Consider the following 27408-nt stretch of genomic DNA (forward strand, 5'->3'; position numbering starts at 1 on the left):
GGATTTCTAGAACACTCACCTAGCAGAGGAAGCCTGTACTACAATGGGCTTCCAGAAGATAATTCTGGGTTTTTGGGGTCCTCCCTTGTAATACATTAGAATTATATTTTGATCATTTGGATTTTAATTATTTAGTCATACTGTCTACTGGTTAAGTGCCTCAATCACCAAACTCATACAGGATGTGTAGCCTGTGATCCATAAAGAACATAGGGTGGTGGCTGTGAGTAGAAGAGAGAACAATGGACTAAGTGAAAATCTGCATTTAAATTCTTGTGCCTGACTTAGGCAAAGTCACTTGGCCTCTCTGAAGCACTGTTTGCTCTTCTGTACAATGGCCACGTTATACTGCTTGGTAGTAGTTCCTATGCAGTAAATACCTGTCTCTTCATTTAGTCTTTCATTCCTTGAGAGGCAGTAAAAATGGAGAAGTGGATGCAGTCTCTGGATCCCACACAGAAGCCCTCCCTGCCCCTAGGCCTGTAGGCAGTTAAAGCCAAGTTCTCCTTCCCCAGCTGCCCTGGCAACAGGGCTCCTTTCTGCACCCCTCCCCCAGCCTCCTCCAAGCTCAGGCAGTGAGGAACCAGTCTCTCCTGAATAGTAGCTTCCTTTGGTGGCCTTCAGCTTGGAAGCATTTTTTGTGACATTCACTTCAGAATAAAAATGCAATGGAAGGAGGGATCACTCAGTCTAGTCAACTCAGGAGTAGAAATCAGGGCTTCAGAATCAGAGTGGCATCATGACCTAGTACAGAGAATACTGGGTTTGAGGCAGGCAACCTAGGTTCACGTGATGGACCTGAATCTTAGGAAAGCTTATTAACTCACATTCTTTATGAAATAAACCTTGTCCTTCCTCACCAAGTAATTGATAAGGAAGTATTCTAAACTTTAAGATGTTAATTAAAATGTAGTGCATTTTAAAGAATCATTTCAGTAAAGCTCAGCCATAGAGTCTAGTCTACACTGTCGCTAGTGAGGTGCCCTGGCTGTGTGGCCAAACCACTCAGAGCCCCAGCCTCTCCAGCCATAAAGTTCACGAGTTGGACTTGAAAACTTGCTTGAAAACTAGACAGTCTTTAACAATAGGTTTGAAAAAATGAACCATTTGTGTTTCTCGAAGGAGGAGCAAATACGACATCCTCATGGAGAAGCTTTCGGTGGTGCTGAGCGCGCGGAGTAACCAGATAGAGACGCTAGGAAAGCTGCGGGAGGAACTGGTGAGCTGCCTGGGGCTTCCCATGTGCTGGGCTGAGCTGACCTACACCACAGCATGAAGATCTTTGTCAAGTGTAAATCGAATGTGTTGTAATCAAAAGCCCTGCTATGCACTTGACTCTCCCTAACCATGAAACAAGTGGGGCTTTCCTTTGTTTTATAGAACAAAAGAATTGCTAAATCCTTCACTTAAGTCCTTCTTCCGCTTGACTGACTTCCATTTCCCCTGGGGTTTGCTCTAAGACCTGCTATAAAATTTCACATGGAGTGGTAAATCTGGGTGTGTAGATTTACTTTCATAATTAAGCTTGTAATTTTGTTTGTGGTTTTATGTTGACATACCAGTGAAACTACTAAGAAGGAGGTGAGATGACACGGGCAGAGAAGCAGTTACTCACCTGCTTTGTCTTTGATCCCAAGAGTAGAGCCAGTGATGAAGTGAGAACGGGAGGGAGAAAGCATGGAGGTGATGCTGCTTCTGGTCTGATTTGAGCGATCTTCAGTGGCAGTTAAGAAAAAACCAACATTAGAAATGAGAGAAAAGCAAATTGCCCTGTAGGTTAAATAGAACTTGAAACTTGCAATTTAAAGTCAAGATTTTGGGGTGGGGTAACCGGAATTAGTCCCCAAAGGAACATAGTTTAGAGTCTGATTATAGACATCAGGGTACTCTGCTCACCTTGTGCTGCATCAGTGAAGCTCTAGTTTCTGCTTTCATTGTTCAGCAAGGAAGGGATCTGCCCCTCTTGCTAGATTCACTGCATGCCCGGCTGTCTTTAAAGCACAGGTTACAAACCAAGGTGTATGCATGAGATTTGGCCCGCACATTGGTAAATTTTTTTTTTTAAACTGAGATTTCACATACGAGATCTACGTTTCCAGCTTCCCTGGAAATATCAGAAGCTCTGACAAGCCTGGGCCTTCAGTCTGTCACGACAACAGTTACCTGGGGCTGGCCACGCGCTGGTCAGCTCTCACCTCTCAGACACAGAGGCAGTCAGTGCCATTTGTCCTTATGTGTGTGTCTGCACTGCAGTTTGTGGTAGGAGACAAATATTTCTGTATCTGAGTCTCTGTCAAAAGTAGAAAAATAAAAAGTAGACTTTTAAGGCTTCTTAAGAGACCCTTATAGAAATGAAGAAAACTCCTACATGCTTAATGAATGTGCATAATCTGCCCACTTTTTTCTTTATATTTCTTGTCCAGCCCATGCAGGCAATGGAGACTGAAACCTTCTGCCTTATTGAGTCACTTGGGGGTGGGGAGACAGGGCTGGTCCGGTCTCAGGCCAGCACTACGGACTATCTTAAACAATGGGACTTACCTGTTACAGGACATTGTTTCATTTATTCATTCAACGAAAACTTTAGTGAATGTTTACTTTGAGTCAGAGCCATGTTCCACACTAAGATGACAAAAAATTAATGAGGATGACATTTCATGCTCTCATGGAGCAGTCTGTCTAGAGGGACAGAAACAAGCACACAGGCTAGAATGCTACTTAGAAAGATATGCCTGAACTCCAAGAAAAGAGAGAGGTGTTTTTTCTTTTTTTCAGAGAGTTGGGAGAAGCTTTATAGAGCAAGTTACAGAGCTGGGCTCTGAAAATTAAGTGTTCCCAAAGTAGACAAGGGAAAGTGGCATTTCAGGTGAGGGAGAACCGCTTGAGCAAAGGTATGGAGCTGTGGGAGGCTGTGGGACTTCTTTCTTTTTTTTTTAGAAGTCGGCTGGAAGGGATGGCTGGGGCCACATAAGAAATGTCTTAGTACCAGGCAAGAGGAGTTGGGATAAAATGCTGGGGGCAAGTCAGAAGTGGGTAATTTACCAGAAGAGAAGAGTGTTCGGGAAATGAACTGGTCAACAGAAGAGAGACTGAAAGTGGGGATGCAAGGTAGATGCTGTTGCCTCAGGCAGGTAAGTGACTGGCTGGAAGTGTTTCTGGAGACACTGCTAGGCCTTGGTGAATGTCCGAAGCCAGGGTATACAGCCAAATGGCGGGGCCTTGCGTGGCGTGGATGAGCACCACTTAGAGAAGTAGGCTGGAACTTGAGGGCCAGATCAGGAGACCAGGGACCATGTCCTCACTGCTGAGCCCCGCCCGGCCCCCCCCAACCATAAGCAGAATGCCTGACCCACAGTAAAGGCTCATTAAATATATGTATTGAGTAAATATATTAATATAGGAATAAAGTCGAGTATAGAAAAAGGAACAAGTTTGAGTAAGGATGAGATAGGCGACAAATTTGATTTTCGGATTTATTGACTATGAAGATCTTATAAGACATTCACTTGGCAACTGGAAATAGAGTTCAGAGTGACCTTGGCAGGATTTAGTAAATACTTAGCCTATAGATGAGTTTGATAACATGAATATAGATGCTAACTTTGGGAAGAGTGATGGCTGGGGAGCTCCTATTGCTTCTTTCTCTTCTTGCTGGGCAGAATGCGAGTCCTTTATGGCAGCCCCCAGAAAACTGGACTGCATCACCCCCTCTCATCTAGTATGGGCCAGGGCTCAGGACCATATGTTAAGGGCTGGGGTTTGATGGATGAGTTTCCAAGGGGTCTTTCCACAATGCTAGGGGCACAACTAGATTGATGGTAGGTGCCATTTCCAAGCCCGTGGGTTTGAATGTGCCATATGTGAGTCTTCTGTGTTTCCTTGATAGCCATATGTCCTGCCGCCCAACAGCTACAGTGGTGGCTAGTCTGAAAGCTGATCTCACATATGTGGCAGCAGCAGCCCACAGACATTTGTTCCTCTCTATCCCCCAGAGTGTAAGAGGAAACCTTGGAGACTCAGCTAACAACTCTTAGTCCTGAGTGCCTCCTGTTGTTCAGTCTGTAACTTGTAAGTGGTAACTTAACTCACTATTCCAGGGGTTGCAAAATCAAGTGTCAGCAGTGGCAAGGAGGTCAATATAAATGAGTCAAACAGGTCAGGTGTAGGGAGAGGTGGAGAAGTATGGCTTGATATCAGTATGGATTCAAGAAATATTTAGTTTTCCTCTTAACTGTCATAAAAGAAAAGCCGCACAAAAATGGTGATCAATGGAAACTGACCTTCAGCCTCCCTGTGCAAGGGCCTCACGGGAGCGTGAAGGCGCTGGCACCATGGAGACCGGCGTGCCTGTCTGGAGGGAGGAGCTGTCCGCAGCTCCTGCTGGCGGGTGCCACGAAGCACAGCCTTAGGATTGATTGCCAGATCTTATTTTTCAAGAGAAGCCAGAATGTGGGTTTTTATATAAAATCTCTCACTTTTCAATGTTGGCAAGTAACTTACATACATATGAAAAAACTTGGCCAGTACTGGATGCTGGGCGTTGGTAACCCCTGCAATTCGAATGCACTACGGTCGTTTTGGTTGTATCACCTTGCAAAAAATGTGAGTGAAGGGTGAATGGTGAAACTGCACAGAGACTGAAATTTTTTAAATCGTTTAAGATATTTTTTCTATTTGTTCCACTGCCTGTGGGAGGGGTGTGTATGTATATTAATAATTAATACACTTAGCTGGTTAAAGTCAAAACAATACGAAGTTATACAGTGAAAAGGCTCTTCTTTCTCTACCTCCCTCTGCCTCATTGTCACCCCTATATAACCTCCCAGAATTTCTTTAGGAAAGTCTCCCCGCATTATAATCAAAAGGTAGAATTGTTAGTATATTGCAGCGGACCTGTTCTGTTCCCTTGACAGTGTAGCTTAGCAGTCTTTCCTCATTAATAATGCCAGTGTGTTCTCATTCAAGGTGATAATTAACTTAGGTCTCGAATTGTGTATGTTTGTATGATTCTTTAGTAGTTTCAGACACCTTGTTTTTACCTAACAATAGCTTTAAATTTTGTTTTGGCAGGGGCTGTGTGAAAGGACATTTAAGCGTCTCTACCAGTACATGCTGAATGCTGGTCTGGCAAAGGTGATATCTCTTCCCTTACAAGAGATTCAACCTGAATGTGGACCTTGTAAGACAAAGAAAGGTAAAGGCAGTCTTAACCTCTCTTCCCTGGGCTACATGGATGGCTTTTACTCCTCCCTTCTAAGCTTCAGCCCATCTTGCTCATAACATCTACCTGCTGTGGAATGATTTCACACATTTTTTCAGCTCTGTTCTTCTGTGCCTAACTTAGGGTCTTCTGTATAAAAAGTGCTCAGGAAATGTTTGCCAAATTAAAATAATTCAGACTTCCAGCAAACATCTCTATGTGGCTGTTCGTCTAACATCTCAAAATCATGGTGTACAAAGAACAAGTTCATCTTGTCTTGTTTACGCTAAGCCACTGAAGTACACCATGTTGTATGAAGCCATTATCTAGGTAGTATCACCATTTTATATATAAGACAAAGTGAAGAGATACTGAGTAACTTACATAAGGTTGAGCAGTCTGTAAGCAGGAGAGGTAGGATTTAAACCTTCTAAAAAAGTTAACACTGAGAACAGTGGACTATAAAATTTTAAACACCTTTCTTAGTCCTTCTTTTCTCTATTCCTGATTTTTGTTTCATGCTGTTTACCTCTTCTGATTAACCAAAGTCATTGAAAAAGCTCAGGGTCAGAGCTTTTGGTAAAATATGATAGATTCTTCCCAAATTCCACTCTAGGGATGATAAAGGATATAAAAAAGTAAACCTGTAAGTACAAAGAAAAGAGGACCAGATGTGATATCAGACAGAATTGTCTACAACATTTTGGTCCTCAAAGACAGATAGACAAGTGGTAACTGACTGAGCAGTCTGGGAAAGTCCGGTGAAGTCTAAATGCTTGTGAAGGGCATAGCCAAGAAATGACATCTCAAAACCTGGAATCAGCCCTGACCCATGTGGCTCAGTTGGTTGGGTGTCGTCCCACAAAGCAAAAGGTCACTGGTTCGATTCCTGGTCAGGGCACATGCCTGGGCTGCAGGTTCAGACTCCAGTCAGTGCGTGTACAAGAGGCAACTGGTTGATGTTTCTCTCTCACGTCCATGTTTCTCTCCCTCTTTTTCTCCTTCCCCTCTCACTAAATAGAAATAAATAAAATCTTTAAAAAAAAAATTTAAAAATGTGAAGTCAACTGAAAATCTGGAGATTCCAGGTACCTTTGAAAGCATAGGCATGGATGGAGCTGGAGACAGGAGAGCCCGTCTGTAGTCTGTGTGAAAAGCCATAGGTACCCCAGGCCCACTCCCCTCATGTGCACCGCCAGGGAAGGCCCCTTTCACACAGAGACACAAGTTTGGTTTACCCCGAGAGGAGATGCACCAGAAGGATTCTAGACTCACAAATATGAGACCCAGCTAGGAACAGGGTGCTGTTATGAAAACCAGGGTTAGGTGACGAGTGACAATCTCCATACACTAAAAAGTGAGTCTCCTCACTGCCATTCCCAGTTTGGTTCCTAGAACAACCAGACCTACAGTCTCAGAGGCTTCTTTTCTGCAGACACTGACCAGTCCAAGAGAAAAGTCCTCTAGATAATGAAATTTGGAGTTTCCCATTAAAATAGCTGGCCCGTGCCTGCTCACCCTTCATGGAGGCCCACTCAGTGACAGCCTCTCCCTTCCTCCTCTCTGCCCTTCAAAACGCCCAAAATACAGGGCTGTGGGAGAGCATTTTAACACTCCACCCAATGTTTGAGGAAAACTCGAGTATAAATGTAAAAGAAACAAACTCAGGAAATAGAAACAAAGTCAGTAGAAGAAAAACCTTTAAAAAAAAAAATCCTAAGAGAAGAGATTGCAAGAGGCTCTAAAGAAGGGAAATAGAGAAAATAGAAAAGACCCCTTGGAAATAAAAGAAATATGGCTATAGTAATAAAAGATTTAATGGGAGGGAAAATAAAGTTGGAAAAAATCTTCCAGAAATAACAATCTTAAAAGAGATGGGAAATAGGAGGGCAAAGTTGAAAATAAGAGTCTGAGCCTAAAAGATTTAACATCCACACAGAAGGGGCTCCGGACAGGTAGGGAAGGAGTGTGTGCAGAGGACTAGAGCACAAGAGAGGATGAGAAAGGGCATGACAAATTTTTCCAGATCAAAAGACCCATCAGTGTCTAGCATAAGGAACAGAAGAACCCTGTACCAAGATCCAACATCCGGAGACTTCAGAAATCTAGGGATAAAGAGCCTTCAGAGAGGAGACATTAGACTGCCCAATAGTAACTGATGCTCTAAGAGCTTGGAGCAAGATCATCAACATTCTGTAGGAAATAGACTTTCAATCTACAGTGTTTTACCAGCTTTGCTATTAACCAGGTGTGAAAATAAGGACATTTTGTTAAGGCAGATCTGAAACACTGCATCTCCCATCTCCCACGTTCTCTTTTAGGAAGCTGCGGAAGAATGTACACCATCAAATGACAGACAAAGCCAAGAAGCACGAAAACACGGGGATAGGAAGCAAGGGCGGGGGCGGGGGTGGGGGGGGCGGTATATGAAAAACCCTGGAGAGATGACAAAGGGAAACCACAATGACAGGCGCTGACGGTAACCTGTCCAGGTGATTCCAGGGGAGATGAAAGTCCATGCAAGGTCCGAGCCTAGTGCATGTGAGAGTGTCTAGCAAAAGTTTTATCCTGTCAGAGTCTGAACGTGAATTTAATAATACATACATAGAAAACCAAGCAAATGCAAAAAAACGAAGTTAGTAACTCCAAAGAAGACCAAAAGGTATATGAGAACAGAGCTTAGAGCCTGTATGCTTGACTTTGTCAGCATAAAAAGTGTCCTGTGAACACAGCTCAAGAGAATTTGTGCTCAGTGAGGACCGTCTCCACATGTAGATCTGCCTACAGGAGGTAGGCATTCATACTTCAGTGACTATAAAATGCCAGTCTGAGGGAACTCTGTCTCTATTTCCTCACTTAGTGGAATCATTGCCTATGCTGCTTGGCTTCTCTGTCTGAGAGAAGTCTTAGGAGGAGTTGGAAACACAGAGATGTTACCATATAGGAGGTGTATAAACCAAGAACGGCGCACCTGGGAGATTAGGAAGCCCCTCTAGAGCAGACCTCATCTTTGAGTCCCTGCAGTGCTGAGTAAATGTGTGCCTGATTGAATGATTAGAATTCCACAAGGTAAAGAGTGGGTGGCATGAGCCTATAAGTAGACAGGAAACTAGGAAGAACTGCTAGGCCTGTGGCGAGAGGAAGAGGTTCAGGGAACTGAACAGTGTGCCGGAGGCTTAACTGTTCGAAGATCCTCCAGCATGTGACTTGGAAGCATGGTTATCTGAATGCTTAAAAAGGTCATGACCTGTGGGTCTGTTCATCATTTTTGCTTCCTAGCCTGTTCCAAGAAAGGCATTAAAAATAAACAGACACATTTTATTTTTTTAAGTAGAAAGAAACTAAGAAGGAAATACCATTGAAGGACCTTTCTTGCTGGGCAGGCAGCCATGGAGCAAAGCTGCTTTCAAGCTTGAGGTCCCTGGAAATGCAAACTAGCCACTTGAAAGTAAAGACACCTGGATGGACTTTGATATAAGATAGCCCTGGGCTAGAATTCTTTTTTTTATTTTTTTATTTTTTTGAGATTTTTATTTATTCTTGTAGAGAGAGAGAAACATTGATGTGTGAGAGAAACGTCAGTCAGTCAGAACCTGCAACCCAGGCAGGTGCCCTGACTGGGAGTTGAACCAGTGACCTTTCACTTGGCAGGATCATGCCCAGCCAACTGAGTCACACCGGTCAGAGCTAGGCTAGAATTCTCGTTCTGTCATTTCCTGTTGGGGTAATAACCTTTCTACACCTCAGTTTTCTCATCAGGATTATCTGGGGATAATAATACATTTCAGAGTGTTGTGGGTTTTATAGGAGCGCGTACACAGAGCAAGGGCCACAAGCTGGCGGCCTGTAGGCCATATCCAGCAATGTACTATGTTTGGCTCATAGCGTTTGTCTTAATTGAATTAGTTTCTGGCATTTAAAAACCAGAAATTTCACTTAAAAAAACCAGCCTTTCAACTTAAAGAATTTTTATTGTTGTTCAATTACAGTTGTCCCCATTTTCCCCCTATTGCTCTCCTCTGCCCTGCTCACCCCCCGCATTGTCCTTGTCCGTGGGTCCTTTCTACATATCCCTTGACTTGACCTTTCCCCTTCTTTCCCCCATTATCCCCTTCCTCCCTCCCCTCTGGTCACTGTCAGATTGTTCTTTTTTTCCATGTCTCTGGTTCTATTTTGCTTGTCTATTTGTTTTGTTGATTACATTCCACTTGTAGGTGAGATCATATGGTATTTGTCTTTCACCTCCTCACTCTTTTCACTTAGCATAATACTCTCCAGTTCCATCCATGAATGGTAGGAGCTACTTCTTTCTTTTTGCTGGGTAGTACTCCATAGTGTATATGTACCACAGTGTTTTGATCCACTCATTTATTGATGGGCATTTAGGTTATTTCCAGCACTTAGCTTTTGTAAATAACACTGGGACGCATAGATTCTTTGGAATTGGTGTTCTGGGATTCTTAGGGTATAACCCCAGCAGTGGAATCACCAGGTCAAAGGGTAGTTCCATTTTGTTGAGGAAATTCCATACTGTTTCCCACCATGACTGCACCAGTCTGCATTCCCACCAACAGTGCACTAGGGTTCCCTTTTCTCCACAACCTTGCCAACACTTTTTTATTGATTTGTTTATGATGGCCATTCTGACAGATGTGAAGTGGTATCTCACTGTGGTTTTAATTTGCATCTCTCTGATGGCTTGTGACGTTGAGCATCCTTTCATGTCTATGGGTCCTCTGTATATCGTCCTCAGAGAGGTATCTGTTCAGGTCCCTTGCCCATTTTTTAATTGGGTTGTTTGTCTTCCTGATGTGGAATCATGTGAGTTCTTCGTATATTTTGAAGATCAAATCCTTGTCTGATGTATCATTGGCAAATGTTTTCTCATACAGTTGATTCCCTTTTCATTTTGCTGATGTTTACTTTAGCCATGCAGAGGCTTTTTAATTTGATGTAGTCCCATTTGTTTATTCTTTCCTTTATATCCCTTGCTCTAGGGGACATATTGGGGAAAATATTGCAGCATGGGATATCTGAAATCTTCCTGCCTTTGTTCTCCTCTGGGACTTTTATGGTGTCACGACTTATAGTTAAGTCTTTTATCCATCTTGAGTTTATTTTTGTTTACGATGTAAGTTGGTGGTCTAGTTTCAGGGTTTTTTTGCACGTAGCTGTCCAGATCTCCCAATACCATTTGTTGAAGAGGCTCTTTTTACTCCATTTTATGCTACTGCCCCCCCTTTGTTGAATTTTAATTGGCCATAGAGACATGGGTTTATTTCTGGGCTCTCTATTCTGTTCCGCTGATCTATGTGTCTGTTCTTATGCCAGTACCAGACTGTTTTGATTACAATGGCCTTGAACTGCATTTCTTTTAATAACTATTGGCAATGCAGAGAGGTGCTACCCCTTTTCTGTGGGGCCCCCTTCCCCATTTATCAAGGGCACCCTGCTTCCTGCTATGGAACCCACAGCTGGCTTCACTTCAGTGTGTCGTCTGCCTGACTTCAAAGCTATGTCCATGCTCTAGGTCCTGTCACACAGTGAGTGGTCCTAGTTATCTTGAAGTCTAGTGCTGGGAAGAGGAGCCCTCCAAGAAGGAGGGTCAGCATGACTCAGAGCTCACTCAGCCTGAGTACTAAGGAAAGTGGTGGCTTCAGCTCCTTTTGCGGGATTGAGAGGGCAGGCTCCCAGGACAATGACAGTGAGAATTTTTAGATTGTCACACACATCCACAGTGAGTCCATACTGACTATTTAGGAGGCTCATCTCAGTCGAGTGGTAATCTTGTCACCAACCTCTGCCGCTCAGGCTCATAATCAGTGTTCCCTTCACATCCCACATCACACTGTGTCTCAATTACCTATTTGTCTGACTTTTTTCCAACTAGATTATGAGCTTCTTGAGGGTGGTGGCCACACCTCTCACATACTTTCTGTGCTTAATGCTTGTGCAGAGTCTGCTTGGAACAGAGTAGGTGTTAAGTAAATGCTTAGGAAATTTAGTTTAATTAGGTACCACTTCAGTTACTTTCCTTGTGCAGGAGACAAGGGGTGAATGAGTGTTAGTATTTTGTTGCTTTGAACTTGATCATCCTAGTGGGCAAAATTAACATAAAACCTTCCCTCTTGTCTACTTCCCTTGGAGAAGACAAGACTTAATAAAGGTGATGTATTACCTTCATGCAAATTTACAGGTGTGCCTGGATATATAAGTTGTTTCTAAAAGCCCATAAACAAAGAGCTTAGATTTAGGCATATTTCAAATGTATTACAGAAAGCTACAGTGATCTATTTTGCAGAAAGCAGAAAAACAAAAAACAAAAAACCACCTTCGTAGTGAATGAAAACAGTAGACCTGAACTGATCTGTTTTGCAAATCTGGATTCATTTCTTCAACTATTTATTAGTCATTCTGTGTTTATTAAATTGTGCTGAGAAAAGGAGGAAGGAGAAATAGAAGTTAACTTCGCAGTCCCTCAGAAAAGGATCACAAACAGTTGACAGAAGTAGAGTTTCCTGCGGCTGGTGCCTGAGGCAATTAATTGAGCAGGTTTTCCAGGTTTGGTGACAAGGCAGTGAGCTTTGCAGAGGATGGGAGTGGGTCCATTTATGCTGTGGATTCTTCCCACAGCTGTTACCCCAAGATCCATCCATAAAAAATAAAAATCAAATTCAAGATTTGTAGAAAAGATGAATATGCAAAAATCCATTGTGTTTCTATACACTTGTAAATGAAAAACCCAAAAATGAAATTAAGAAAACAATAGCATCAAAAATAATAAAATACTTAAGAATAAATTTAACTCTGGCTGGTGTAGCTCAGTGGATTGAGTGCCGGCCTGAGAACCAAAGGTTCGCCAGTTCGAATCCCAGTCAGGGCATGTGCCTGGGTTGTGGGCCAGGTCCCTGTTTGGTACCTGCGAGAGGCAACCACCACACATTGACGTTTCTCTCCCATTCTTTCCCTGTCCTTTCCCTTTTCTCTAAAAATAAATAAATAAAATATTTTTTCAAAGTTACTATTTCTTTAAAAACAAGTTTAACAAAAGAAATACAAAATGTATACTCCAAAAGCTATTAACATTGTTGACAGCAATTAAAACTCTAAGCAAATAGGAAAACACTTCATGTTCATGGATTGGAAGACAACATTGAAATGGCAGTACTCCCCAAACTGATCTTTAGATTCAACACAATTCCTATCTGAATCCTGGCTGACTTCTTTGTAGAAATTGAAAAGTTAATTCTATAATTCATGTGCAGGGGACACAGAAAACTAACACAGTTCTAAAAAGAAGAATCAAGTAGGAGGACCTACACTTCCCAATTTCAAAACTTATACAAAGCTACAGTAATCAAGACAGCGTAGTACTGACACAAGGATAGACATGGATCAGTGGAATAGAATTGAGAGTATAGAAATAAACCCACACACTTTTGGTCATCTAGTTTTCAGCAAGAGTGCCAAGACCATTCAGTGGAGAAAAGCCAACCACAACAGGCCATTACTATATGATTCCATTTATGGGAAAGACCGGTATAGGGAATTGAGAAGTAGATTAATAACTACTTAGGGCTGAGGTGGGGCACAGAGCGGTGATAGCTAAAGGGTATGAGGTGATGGATATGTTCTAAAATTCACTGCTGACAGGTGCACATAACCATTGACTTGTACACACTAAATGGGTGAATTACATCTCAATAAAGCTATTAAAATTAAAAAATAAAAAACCAAGAAACATGGAACAGGATACAGCAAATAAGATCATTAAAATGACAAAAGGGGATATTTAAAATATTACAGATTAAAGTATAGAAGCTAAGAAAAAAGAAATGAGCCATATTAAGAAATATTAAAATGCAATAAAATAAATATAAATGTTTAAAAGAGCTTTGAAACCAGAAATTTAAAAGGATGAAAGTTAGAAACAAAAGGATACAGAATGAGTGTAAACAGAATAGAAAAAGATTGTCAGGAAAGTTTAAAGTTTAGAATAGTAATGGTGCTAGAGGAAAACAGTTTAAAAAAGCATGACATTTTTAAGTTAAAATGTCTTAAAAGTGACAAAGTTGAGGGACACTGGCTAAAAAATGAAGCGTAATTACTATGAATAATAAGATAAATAATACAATAATAAAATAATAAGACAGAAACCCATCACTTCTCCAAATGGGCCTGCCTTTCCTACCTCTGTACCTTTGCTGGTATCCTTCCTTTTGCCTTGAATGCCTGTCCTCTTCTTCCTAGACAATTCTTACATAGCCTTTAATATCCCACCCAGATGTCACCTGCTCTCTGCCATGCCCATCCTGCCTGTTTCCTTCACCCGCTCTGTGCTGGCAGTGCAGCCCTGAGCACACAGCAGCTTACCTCCCAGCGGTCACCCAGCTATCTCGCTTTTTGAGCACTTCATGCATGTACCATTCAGTCCTTACCACAGGTTAGTCTGCACACGCTGTTAGAATTATCCCTGTTTTATAGATGAGGAGCCCGGGGCTCAGAGAAGTTAGCACCTTAGCCAGGGTAGAGCCAGAAGTCAACGCAGGCTTGTGTGAGTCCAAACACGGTCCCTCTGCTCCCCACCCTCTCAGATGCAACCCTTTGCAGGGTTAGGGACCCCATCTCATTTATCTTTATGTGTCTTGGGCCCAGCACAGAATAAATGCTGTGAAACTGAATTAAAGGCCCCAAACAATCTCCTGACTGTGTTTTCCAGGGTTGTGCTTACTGAGCATTACTTGTACGCCAGGTGCTGTCCTGCGCACTCAGAGAAAGATACTGTTTTTGCCCCCATTTTAGAGCTAAGTACCCTGAGGCACAGAGAGGGCGTTCCACTGAGCCACGCATATACAGCTGGCCAGTGGCAGAGGCAGGCCCACACCAGACAGACTGACTCCAGTGCCCATACTTTTAACCCGCTCCACCATCCTGGAGTGGGGGCTGCAGCACCCTCCTCCATCATTCTGCGTCTTCCCCCGCACTCTGCTTCCTTCCAGCCCCTGGTTGGGCCTCTGCAGTTACCCATGGCAGGCACCTCCTCAGATTGTCCCATTGGCTTGCTTATCATCCCAGTTCAGGACTCGGGGTGTGAGTGCATGTGTGTTGCTGGGGGGTGAGGAGAGTATCACTGAATTTCATAATTGCTGCCTGGCTCACCAGTAAGGGCTTCCCTTTGGCTCATGACTCTTCAAGAGGAAGTCTGTCCTGGTACTTCTTGTTCACATCTTGCTTTTGTTCTTTCTCAGGGCAATCACAATTGTGCATACTGTTCTGCTAGGACACCAGATGAGAGTTTTCATAGGGGATGTGAGAAACACAGGCTGTTGGTTCCACTTCGCAATCACTCTGGGTTTTCCTTTGCACCAAACAGTGCTTTCTGATAGAAATTTGAAATTCTAGCCTAGCCAGGTGGTCTACTGTGAAAGAAAGGCCACTTACTAGGTCCAAGACATCAGTTAGCTCTTGACCCCTGTGAGTTTCAGTTTCTTTTCTCTTAAAATGGCAATAATAATTTGCAGAATACACGCGATGATTAAGTATCTTCTGAAAACTCCTGAGAGTGCCTGGCTTATCCTAGGTGCTTAGCGAAGATTCACCCCTTCCATTCTTCTTTTCTGGGTCTTGAGAATGCTTAAGTTAAGCCATTCTTTCTTCATCCTAAGGCGAGCTGGTCTCAGGTATTTGACACAAAGGAATTGCATGATTCCTTTGTGTTGCGCTGCTGACATTATCATACCACATTTGTAAATGCTTGAAATCCCATGTGCTTGAAAGCTTGTGCAGTGATCTGGTTGTATCTCTCCTGCCTTTTGTTCCTGGAAAGGAAACCCTGTGCCCAGGGGTTGCCGTGCCCAGGCCAGCAATTCTTCCACGGGAATCCTGGTAACTGAGGCGGCAGCTCAGGGGGAGACATAGGCTGCGTTCACCCTGCCTCAGTGTGCTGACCGAGGCCTTGCTCTCACCCTTGCTGCTATGGCTTTAGCTGACTTGTGGTCTGGAATAGGCGCCTTAAAAAAGGCAAGTATGACCTGAAGGGATTCTGAGGCTGATAAAATTCAAAGAACTGTGGGAAAGATATAAAGGGCCAGTGAAACCATATAATTTCAAGTCACCTGGAATCATGGAGCACAGGCTGCACTTTGTTCTGTCCTTTGCCCGTCTTCTCTCTGACGAGTCTCCTCATGCCCCTTAGGGCTGGCCATTGTATTTAGCCCTGGTTTACAGGCAAGACGGTTGAGACTGAGGGAGGGCAACCAGCTTGCCCAAGTTCCTACACCAGCTGTGGCAGGAGAGTCCACACTTCACTGCTGTGCATGTTGCCTCTGACACAAGGTTTTCCAAAGTAAAGATGTGTATGACATGGCCTGGGGAAAGGGAAATGTTTCCAAGGTCAGCATGTTGAGAAAGACTACAGACAGACACAGCTTGGGGAAATGATCAGGGTTTCCTTGTCTGCTGGCTACAGAAGACTGTCAGCACAATTGGGATTCACAGCACAGAAGTCGGCCATGCTCTGTGGGATGTGGGATGGGCAGGGTTGCAGACCCCATCGCCCAAAACCTCACCAGCAGCCATTTGGATGAGTCACGCTGGGCCTTCTGGAAGCACAGCAGCTTCACACCAGGCCTAGCCCTGGGTACTGAAGACCACCCTCCACTCAAGGTGTGCTGGAGACTTGCCTCACCTGAGTTGCATGCTCCTTGTCAGTCCTTGGACTCACAATGCCCAGTGTGATTGCAGGGAACAGCTCAATCTTCATGTGTCACCCTCAGTGCTTCCCCCCAGCCAACAGACTGCCTGCCTACAGGCCTTCCTGAACCCCAGGGTCAGGACCAGAGCAGGGGCAAGTTCCCACACATCTCTAGAAACCAGGCCACCACTACTTAAGGCGGGCTGTAGGGCTTTCCTGCCTGGCAAGAAGGGACCCAACTATCTTTAATTCAGCTAATGTTTGCCATGCCTGTACGCTGTGCCAGGTGCCAGCCATATCATTAAGAATAACTGCTATATTGGTTGAGAGCTTCACACGGCCTGGGCTCAGATACTAACTCTGCCACTCCATAGGTCCGTCACTTTGAGCAAGTCACTTAACATCTCTGTGCCTCAGCTTCCACATCTGTACAATGGGGCTTACAGAGGCCTGCCAGCCTTGGGTTGTGAGGTTTGCTGGGTCGATTCATGTAACACCCTTGGCGCAGTGCCTGGCCCACAGCAAGTGCTGGGTGTTAGGACTGAATGATTGCTATGTGCCAGTCTGTACAGAAGATATCTGGAGTCATCCTAACACGTTATCATCTCATTTTACTGAGTGGAAAACAAATCTCTGCTAAATCATTTCTCCAAAGACACAGAAATGAGAGATTATAGAGACGAGATTGACCCATGTTGCCCTGAGCCCATTTATTCCCACACTCCTCACTGTCCACCCAGCTGGCTGTCAGCAGAGGCGGCGGCTGTGCCGTTTGGAAAAGGCTCTGATGGGACTGGCGTCAGTGCTATAGAAGCACAGAGGTGGGGACAGTTGCCGCTGTGGTACTGTGTGGGGCAGAGCCTTCGAGGGCTGAGAGGGTTTTTCCTCTGTTGCCCTTTGAGTCTATGAAGGCGTAGTAACATTTCTCTTCTACTTGTGTTTATTTGGATGGCTGTTCTGTGTATCTTCTTGGCTAGTGAGCCACTTAAGGAAGTTAAAATGGAGTGGGAGAAAAGACACTGGGCTGTTGCTGAGTGTGGCAGTCTGCTCCATGCATCATGTCGCCACTCACAGAAGCTAGTGTCCCTGGCCTCAGGTCCCCATTGTTCTAAAGTCATATGGACGTCTGTCCATTAGAGGCTGTACGTCTTCCCAGGTTTGGGCCCTGGGCTCTGAGGCAGGCTGCCTGGTAGAACCCAGCCCCTCGCTTGCTAACAAGTGGGAGTTGGGGCAAATTCCTTAGCTGCTCATGTTCTCTAAGTGTGAATGCGGTTGTAGCACCCTCCCCCTAAGGCTGTAGTGAGGACTAGCTCATGTGACGCTTGCGGAATGCTGAGTGTCCAGGAGGCAGCTTGCATTTGAGGAATGGTAGGTTTTTTATTAGGAACAGTAGACAGCTGTCTGAGCACCATCTTAGGAGCGAGGTGAGAGAGGGTGCGGGCGTTGGGAGGGGCTCAAGTAGAGGACAGGGCAAGAGCCAGTGGGGAGTGACCTGGTGGACAGTGTTCTGTCCGTGTGTTGGCTAGCACGTGCCTCTGTTCCAAGGGTGGACCCAATCCCGGTCACCCGAGCCCTAAATACTCCTAGTTCTCACCCATACTGATGGGCCCCAATGTGCTCATGTCCATGTTTTTCCTTGGGGTTGCTTAAGGCTGCCATCCTGGGAGAGAGAAATGGAGGGGAAAGGCAGGTACCTGGAGCAAAGGTCAAAGCCATAGAAATCAGGAGAACGTAGGAGGACCTGGCAGGCATGGAGGGAGCTGGGGCTTGAGAAGACCTGTGCTATGATACGGCTTCATGTTTTGCTACTAAAAAGTCATGGACTGGGGGATTTTCTGTCACTTTGAGGAGTGGAGGGGAGTCATCACCGACCTGGTGTGTGAGGACTGTCAGGGCTACCCACACTCCTGCTGACTGCCCCAGGCTGACCCTCTTGGAAGGTTCTGGCGGGTCAGCCTCAGAGGACCTTACTGTGATGCGTTCAGGGCCCTGAGTTGCTTTCTTAGTCATGAACTTCACCAGTAAGCCACATGCTCTGTCCCCATGAGGCTCCCCTGCCCTGGGGGTGGTTGGACCTGAGCTGGCCCCGGCGGCCGGCTCAGCTCGCAGTGCTCTGGCGTGGGCGTCTCTCACCCACCGGAAGGCTCCCAGGGCCACCGCTCCTGCACAGGAGGCGGCTGCGAACCAGCCTTATTGCCGCCCATCTTTGCGGTGGTACAGAGGATTCTGCCCCTCGGTGTGCTGGTGAAAGCTGGTGGAGAAACAACATGTATCCCTGCTGTAACAATCACTACAAACCGAGTGACTTAAAACAACAATTTATTATTTTACAATTCTGGAGATCAGAAGCCTGAGGTGGGCCTCACTGGGCTAAAATCAAGCTGTCAGCAGGGCACTGTTGCTTCTGGAATCTTGAGGAGAGTCTATTCCCTGGCCTTTTCCAGTTTCTAGACGTCACCTACATTCCTCGGCTTAGGGTCCCTTCCTTCATCTTCAAAGCAAGTGTAGCACCTCCAGTCTCTCAGTCTTACCCTCCTGCCTCCCTCTTACAGGGACTCTGTGGTTTAACATTGGGCCCATCGTATAATCCACCACCACCGCCACAAAAGCCTTAATCATGCCTGCAAGTTCCTCTTGCCCCAGAAGATAACATATTCTCAGGTTCCAGGAATTAGGACGTGGACATCCTTGAGGGCATCACTCTGCCTCCCCACTGTCATATCATAGGATACCTTAGTGCAGAATGATTTCTCCCACGTTGGAGACCCGCGATCCTTCCTGAGTAGCTTTGCCCCTGTCACTTGCAAGCTGTTGGATGCTTGGGTAAGTTCGTTGACCCCTCTCTACCTCAGTTTCTTCATCTGTAAAATGCGTTCTAGGGTTGTGAAGATCCAATGTGTTAGCACATGTGAAGTGTTGAGACATTTTTGCTTTCCCTTATATCTTTCTCTTGTTCCAGCCACAGGCACACATTGTTTGTTCCTGCATCGCGCTCTTGGAGATTGGATATAGGTGTGGTGTGATGGTTTAGAGGCAGGCACCAGCCCAGTGTGTGGTGGCTTCTCCTGGTACCGCCACTTAGTCTCCCGTCGTTGTTGTTTTCTATTATTCATAAAAGCTAGTGCTACACAGAGTGCTATGTGGGCCTATGATGGTGGCAGCTTTCACCTCTTTTTGAGTTCTTTTCTTGGACTAAATTTTCACCCTTGGAATCACTATGTTAAAGGCCTCCCAAAACAGCCTAGTTACAGTTAGTGTCCATCCCGTAGCCCACGATGGCTATGAATGCGGCCCAACACAGAATCGTAAATTTACTTAAAACCTTTTTTTTTGTTCATCAGTTTTCGTTAGTGTTTGTGTATTTAATGTGTGGCCCAAGACAATTCTTCCAGTGTGGTCCAGAGACGCCAAAAGTTTGGACACCCAGAAGGTTGTAGAACTCTCACTCTGCGGCCACACTTTATTGGCAGTGGGTACCGGCTTACTTGGAGAAAGACAGTTTCATTCTTTCAGCAGCACTACTTGCATCCCTGCCGTGTGCCGAGCACTGTTCTGGCGGCTGGTGGGATGGTGTGGAAAGACAGTCATGGAGCTTGTCTCAAGCAGAAGGCTGCTGTTTATGTAATAGGGCACTTCATTATTCCTCTTCATTTGCATTCCTTTGTTCACTAATTGTTTTAAAAACAAAAAGCAATTTCGTGGAGTGACTTTTCAGGTCTTGTACCCCAAGACATGCGGTTTTAAAAGTTCCAAACTCAGTGTTGTGTATGACCTTTCTCTGGGTCTCTGTCTCTGCTGAAGTCACCTCCCCTATGCAACACTGTTTACTTATTGCTGGAAAATGCTTGTGCTCCCAGGGACTGACGTCATGGTGCGCTGCCTCAAGCTGCTGAAGGAATTTAAACGGAAGGTCGAAGACCAGGATGACGATGAGGATGAGGAGGTCATCTCCAAAGCAGTGCCTCCGGTGGACATCGTGTATGAGCGGGATATGCTCACGCAGACCTATGAACTCAGTAGGTTCTGTACTCTTACCTGCCTATATACAGTGCCTGAGCATTTGAGGCTAGCAATATTTTGCCCATGTGTCAAAAGAGGGGTTTGCTCTTGAGAGAATGTAACAGAGTAGGAAGCACCATGGTTCCCTTTGAAGGGTATAGGCTTTTGGATCAGATTGAGTTTGAATTCTTGCTCCGCCACTTGTTAGCTCTATGACCTTTTTAAAAAGGTCTTATTTATTTATTTTAGAGAGGGGGGAAGGGAGGGGAAAAGAAGTGGAGAGAAACATCAGTGTGTGAAAGGATACATCGATCAGTTGCCTCTTGCGCACCCCCAACTGGGGAACGGCCCTATAACCCAGGCATGTGCCATGACAGGGAATCAGACCGGCAACCTTTCGGTTTGCAGGCTGGCACTCAGCCCACTGAGCCACACCAGCCAGGGCTAGCTCTATGACTTTAGCAAGGTCTCCAAGCCACCACAGCATGTAATGAGGAATAGGATTAAAGCATTTGGTGTTGTGTCTGGTACATAGAAAGCACTAAAAAATTAGCTATGAGGCATTGAAGGCTGAAAATTCCGGTGATAAAGGGGTAAAAATCTGTCTCCCCTCATTCCTCAGCTTTCCCCCAGATTCTCTAAAATCTATGTAACACAGCAGTGACCCATCACAGAAAGTGTGGCTGTAGGACCCTGTGGGGAGGGGACCAGAGTAGAAGGTGAGGCGACTGCAAGAGATCTGATTGAGCTGGCAGGTACAAAGATACACTGGCAAAGCAGCACAGCTTTTTTGGAGGGCCGCTAGGCAGCTTTTATCAACTGTTAACGTATCTCAGAATGGGTTCCTCAGAACAAAGTTTGGGAAAAGCCACCCTTAACCCTTTCATCCCCACCATTAGCATTTTATAGTTCATTGTAAGAACACATTTTAATCACCTGTTTTCATTCTGATGTTTCTTTTTGTATATGCACAATCTAGCAAAACCTCCTTTATCCAGATTGGTTTTACCTGGCTTCCTCAAGTGTGTGATGAATCAGGAAATAAAAGGGAAAATATTTCTGAGCAGTCAAAAGAGCTTTGCCAGAAAGTCTGCCCTGCAGTTACTGTATTTTACTGGAGGGACTCCACTGGAGTTCTCAGTCTCCAGTAGTGCAATAAATATAGAAGGGCTTCTTAGAGAGAGAGAGAGAGAGACAGTAATAGCACTGGGCAATGACTGTGTAGCAGGGCAGGAAGCAACAAACTAGATGGAGCAAATGCTAAAGGACAGTCATCTGCTGGCCATTTAGATGGGGCCAAATAGCATTATTTTCTTCCATAGTCCCTGCTGGCTGAGCTGTGTTGGGACAATTCATAAATCAGTGTCCATAATGCCTCTGAGTCTACTGAGAAAGGCAGGGAAAATTTTAAAGTTCTTAATTAAAAATTATTTTGATGTGTTTTAAAAGGGTTCATTTCATGTACCTGAAAAAGTCCTTTCATGTGAAAGAGCTAAATTCCTGCTGCTGGAACGTAGTAGATCAGCAGTTGATTACTTGACATTTGGTTGGTGAACACTTAAAAACTGGCTATTCATGGTGATGTTCAGAGATTCTTGCAAGGAGAAAGGGAAGAATTTATTTTATTCTGCTTGCTGGTTTCACTGCACTGAAATGTCTACTTTTAAAAGGTGAGTGGGAATGACTTTGCAGAGGTTGGGGTTCAAGTATATTGTTTCACACAGTTGAGCGCAGAGGCACGAAAGGAATTTCCCAAGCTGAAATCCGAGTGGCCATGAATGTGGGAAAGCTGGAAGCAAGAATGCTGTGTCGTCTTCTTCAAAGATTCAAAGTTGTCAAGGTAACGTCGTGACCCCTCCTCCGCACCGTGTGGATGTGTACACAGTGTGATTATGAAGGAACGCCTCAGTGGGTCACAGAATGGGACGGCCTGCCTGCCATCTCTGTCAAGGAGGCAAATGGCTGCCGGGGACCAAGTCCAGCCCACAGGCCTGTCATGTCTCCCCTTACTGTGGTTTTGGTTGGTTTTCATTTTTTAAAAACTGAGTAAGTAGTCAGCATTGAAAAGTGAGCAGGAAGCGTGGCAGCATGGGGAGCCCCCTCGCAGGTGGGGGGCTGGCTGCAGCAGGCCGGCATCCGGCCACCGCAGGTGCCCCGGGGCTCCACAGGCACCACCTGGCCTTCCCCCTCTTTTAAGTTATCTGTGTGGCTCCTGGGGACATTGAGCCGCCTAACTATGCATGTCTGGTATTCTTTGCAGAACTCAGGCGTGCTTTCTCAGCCCATATGCCTCAACTCTCTTCTTGTGAACTTTTTGGCCAGTTTGCTGGAAAGCAGTATTAGAGTCAAGCTATTAGGTTGCAGGGCACTTTGCACTGCCCTTGGCGTGTGGTTGGTATATTAAAGATGTTACTCTTTCTGACATTAAGGGCCCTGGGAAAGGCCTTCTTTCCTGTCCTAGAATATAGAGTAAGTCTGGGTTGGTGACGACCTTATCATCAGTCCTATGGCAGTGGCTGAACGGAGCTGGTGACCTCTAGGCCCTGACTTGCCAACAGTTCTGTGATAACAGTTCTAAACCATCAAATTCTGCACAGCAAACACTCATTACTTAATAACCTTTTCTTTGGGGCCTAGTTCTGAGCCAGGCATTAGGGGCATGTGGAAGACCAAGTTAGGGCTCTGCCCTCAAGGAGCTCACAGTCTTGCTGAGCAGAGACACATTCAGGGCTGCGACTGAGAAAACAATCTCCGATAGGCCTGTGGAAGCAGGACCGGAGGGGTAACAAGACAGGAAGACAGCGAGCACTGACAGGGCCTGACCTGGGGCCCAGGCAGTGAGACGGAGGAGACGCAGGTGAATGCAGGAATGATAAGGAAATAGGCGCTGCAGCCCCACGGGTCCTTTAAATGCCTTTGTGTCGCAGCACCCTCTTTTGAGTGTAATTAAACACATCTCATCTTCCCAGGGGTTCATGGAAGACGAAGGGCGGCAGCGGACCACCAAGTACATCTCCTGCGTGTTTGCAGAGGAGAGCGACCTAAGCCGGCAGTATGAGAGGGAGAAAGCCCGGAGCGAGCTGCTGACTACAGTGAGCTTGGCCTCGGTGCCGGAGGAGTCCCTCCAGCCTGAAGGAGAGGACACTTTCCTCTCTGAGTGGGACAGCGAGGAGGAGGGCGGCAGCAGCAGCAGCAGAAGGAGAGGCAGAGGATCACAGGGTGACGCGAAATCCTCTTCGAGTATCGGTCTCGGGACACAGCCTCATCACTCCATCCCCACCAAGGGTACGGGGTGCTCTCGGGGCAGAGCAGGAGCGCGGGCAGGGTGTGTGCGGGCAGTCCGAGCTGCTGCCAGTCCACCCGGCTCTGGGTTTCTTCAGAAAGCCCGTTCAGTTGAGCAGATACCTGAGACGGCCATTAGTGCTGTCCTCATTTGGGACCTGTTGGTGTCACGTACATCACATCCTAAGTGTAGAGGAGGTGGTCATGTGGTCTGTCTCCTGGCTCCTTGGCAAATGTTTTGTTTGTTTAGTGTTTTTACTATTAAAAAAACAGTGTTTTTACTATTAAAGGGATGGAATTCCATACGCTTCTTCTATCCCTTCCCTGTAACAACCTAAGAATCCCTCAGGTTTTTAGTTTAGTTACAGAAGACGTGCGTGTTTATTTAATGTGCGGAGGGTGGTGCTGATGACAGATTTGTAAATCTGGTAACCAGCTAAGGAGGGCAGCCATCTGTTTGCTCGTTCCACTGCCCACGTCTTTAAACTGAGCACGTGGAATCTTTTGGCCTGCGTAGGTCTTGTCTGGCTATCAAGCATGAAACGCCCCTCTTGCTCTCCCCTGGATGTGCCCACAGTTCATTCTTTCTACTCTTCCCTCCGCTGCAGGTGGCTGGAAAGTAAACCTACACCCGTTAAAGAAGCAGCCATCCTCCTCCTCAGGAGCTGCTGAGGACAAAGCCTGCCGGAGCTCAGTGGGGGGCAGGCTCCCAGACCCCAGCAGCTCCTTAGATTCCAGCGTGTCCTTTGGCTCCCACTGCGTGGAGAACAGCAGTGGTGACATCGCTGTGATCGAAGAGGTCAGGCTTGAGAACCCAAAGGTAAGTGCGTGCCCGCAGTGAGAGTGCCTTTTCTCCAGGAAATAGCCTGCGGCAAGTGGACATCAGCCTTCGTAGTTCTGTGCTTAAGGGTCACAACAACAACATGAAAAAGCACCGGATGCTGAGCGCTTGGTGTGTGCCCAGCAGTGGGCAGGCGCTCAGGGGAGCAACGCGGCCCTCATTCACACACCGCCTGCGCACAGCCTTGCCTTGCCTGCCTCACGTCACCTGCACTATTATCTAGAGTTTTTACATTTCCAACAACCTGCTTTTTTTACTTAAATTTGTTTTGGAGGGCAAATTTTTATGGCCAGTTTAGATCAGTGGTTCTCACTTTGGCCCAGTTTTGCCCCGCGGGGGACATTTGGCACTGTCTGGGGATGTTTTTTAATTGTCATGAATTGAGGGAGAGGGTTCCGCTGGCATCTGTAGAGGCCAGGGATGTTATTACATGTCCCAGAATGCGCAGCGCAGCCCACAGCAGAGAGTTACCCGGCCCAAAATGTCAGTGGTGCCCAGGTTGAGAAACTGCATTAGATGAAAGGCCAATATCGTTACCATAAAAAGAGGTAAACCATAAAATAGATGTGATGAAAATAAAACTATATGGGTACGTTCAGGCCAGATACTATTGTACATCAGAGGATTAAAGACACAATAGAATCAAACCAATGCTTTTTCATCAATGTAATGAGATATTAAAAAACAGTTGACATGGGGACCCCTTTTTCATATAAATCAGTTCACTGTCCTTTGTCACCTGAAAGTGCTTCATGTATTGGTGGTGCCTCCTGCACTTGAGAAACACAGAGTCAGAGGAGGAGGCACCCAGCAGAGAACAGACTTGTGATCTGGGGGAAGGGGTCGGGGGAGGCTTTGGATGCTGTTCCTGCTGGTTTGTTTGGGCTTCACAACAGCTCTGTAGATAGATGTCGGCTCTGGTGCGGGAGGAGGAGAGTGGAGGCTTTGGGGAGTGAATGAGGTGCCTGCCTCAGTTCATAACACCGTGAGGATTAGAACCCACATGTGTGGAGTTCCCACCCCCGTCCCTTGCCTCTCCCTTTCTGTATGAAGGCTTGTGCTATTACTCTCCCTACAGCAGAAAGGATGGGTCTGGGGTGGGAAAGGTTTCCTGTGGATTTTTCTAAAACCTTTTGGCCCTGTCCCGTTCATTGGATGCCATAACTCCTCACTGTCAAGTCGTGATTGGCATTGTCTCTAACTAAAGAACCTGGGCTTGCATGCAGGTAGGTCCTAGCTGGTTCCCAGGGGTTCACCTGCCTTCCTCCCGCTGTTCTTCCTCCCATCTTCTACATACCTCCCTACAGATCCTAGAACTCCTGTTGCTTGCTTCCTAGCTCAGCTCTTCCTCTTCCTCTTAGAAATGTGTTCCCAAGGTAATGGCAGAATCTCGTCCTTTTTCATACTTGCTGATACTCAGAGGGGCACGAACTAAACTACCCGCGGGTCCCTTGGCAAAGCATGTTTTCACTTTGCTCTCTAGCAGCTCCATGAAAGTAGCCACATTTACTCACGTGCTTCTCCTCCAAGTATTTGCCCTGAAATGCAGGAGAGAACAAAGGTCTTTCTGCCTCTCTTGGGCCCCTTCTTGAGTCTTTGAATCCGTCGCCCCTGGAGCCTGTCTGCTTGAATGAAAGAGCTGCCTTGCCGGAGCTCCAGGAGAGGGCAGGGAAGGGATCTGCTCTGACGCTGACACTGAGCAGCCTCCGGAGCGAACTCTCGCTCTCCCGAAAGTAGCGAGCACTCCAAGGGAGGAGGGCATCTAGCACAACAGGCCCTAGGCTGCCGTGTGGCGCTGATTTGTGCCAAGTGTTTGCAAGGAATACGTTAGGGGCTGGGATTTCCTTTCATTTCAGGTACAGCATATATCAGCTGTACCGTATTTGATCTGAGAGTTGATGGAACAAGTTCATTTAGGCTCCTAGAAGACAGAAAGGAGCCATGAAGAAGGAAGGAAGCATTTTAGCAGAGATAGGAGGAAAAATGATCTTTCTTCTTCTCCCTTCATTTTTCCCTTGCCACTCATCCTAAGTTACCTAGGGTAGCCTGTTCTGAACTCAGAAACCTGCCTCTGCTTCTGTCTTTTATTCCCAGAGAGATTTCCTACGACTTCCTGGATTTAGAGTCAGACGCCCATGAGGCACACATAACGTCCTGGACGGTTACTTGGCCTCACTGAGCGCTGGTTTCCTCTTCCTTGAAATGGGTACTGTAATAAAAAGGTGTTTTGAGAGTTTTTGATGAAAAAACCTCATAGTGGAGTGGCTGGCGTGGAGCCGTGCTCAGTATGTCAGTCTCCTGGGGAAGAACCAAGAGAAAATTGAGTGAATGCTTTCAGCTGCTTCAGAAGGTGCTGCAGAACATGCCTCTAAGTTCTCTTCTGAAACCAGCTGATCTTCATCAAGGTCCAAGGTCGCCTGCTGGCAGATGTCTTTGTCATTTCAAAACACCGAAATAGCGGGTGGTGGAATCCTGTCGGGAAAACAGACCTCTTGGCTTCCTTCTTGAAACATGGGCACAGAAATTCTGTGAGAAGGGAAAGTACACCGCAGCAGTGGTGTCTGGCCCCTAACCCGTGCTGAGCTCATTGTGTTCTTGTGCTTTTGGTCCCTGTTTCAGGAAAGTAGCAGTTCCCAGAAGCCTGGGAGGCACGGCCCAGGCCAAGACAAACCCCACAAAACTTACCGACTGCTGAAACGCAGGAATATGATCATAGAAGCTGTCACCAACCTCCGCTTAATCGAGAGCTTATTCACGTAAGGAGCCATCTCTCTCTCTTGCACTCATGATAAATGTCATGCCAATTAGTCTTCACAAGTGCAGAAATGACCGAGAACTATTTAAATCTCCTTTTCCCTGTGTAGATTTTATAGTATCCCTTTGTAGTAGAAAAGATTTTGAGTTTGCTCTTGTGACTTGACAAGTATAGATATTCAGGAATATCAGTATACTAGACAGGAAGAAGTGATTGAGCTAGAAATAGGAAGTCCTGGGGAAAGCGCATGTGCCTTTCTCTTTCCTTAGAAATTTTGTGGTAGCAAGGAGTAAGAAGAAACTTAGGCAGGTAATAGCATCTGCTAAAGTCTTATATGAAAGCAAAAATAAAAGACACAAGTAGGACTTCTTGTGTGGGGGGTGCCGCTGCACTCTGGTGTGGTCCTTCTGACCCACTGTTACCACCACCCCTTAGGTGGCATCTTCATGGCTTCTGAGGCACCCATAGTGAAAGCCACTTGAGCCAATGACGTCACTTTAACTAGGCGATGGGGAGGCTATCTACGGATACTACTACTGAACTCCCCTCTTTTGTGCACTGAGGGGCTTGGCCAAATGTTTCTGATGTTACTACTGTCCCTGCCATTCCCATCAGTGATCTAGAAACATCACCATAGT

At 45.9% G+C, this 27408-nt stretch overlaps 1 protein-coding gene across 1 annotated transcript in view; it reads left to right on the forward strand.

Annotated features, from left to right (window-relative positions):
- GTF3C1 (general transcription factor IIIC subunit 1) overlaps window positions 1–27408 on the forward strand; it is a 75813-nt gene that overhangs the window by 9725 nt on the left and 38680 nt on the right. Inside the window, exons 5-11 of the mRNA XM_054582783.1 lie at window positions 1123–1219; window positions 5071–5194; window positions 19751–19909; window positions 21617–21732; window positions 22862–23177; window positions 23783–23994; window positions 26635–26771. Coding sequence (XP_054438758.1) covers window positions 1123–1219; window positions 5071–5194; window positions 19751–19909; window positions 21617–21732; window positions 22862–23177; window positions 23783–23994; window positions 26635–26771 — 1161 coding nt within the window. The remainder of the gene's footprint in view (window positions 1–1122; window positions 1220–5070; window positions 5195–19750; window positions 19910–21616; window positions 21733–22861; window positions 23178–23782; window positions 23995–26634; window positions 26772–27408) is intronic.

Source organism: Pteronotus mesoamericanus, unplaced genomic scaffold, assembly GCF_021234165.1.
Source record: "Pteronotus mesoamericanus isolate MK-2021 breed Mesoamerican mustached bat unplaced genomic scaffold, CSHL_Meso_final contig_72, whole genome shotgun sequence".
Taxonomy (NCBI): domain Eukaryota; kingdom Metazoa; phylum Chordata; class Mammalia; order Chiroptera; family Mormoopidae; genus Pteronotus; species Pteronotus mesoamericanus.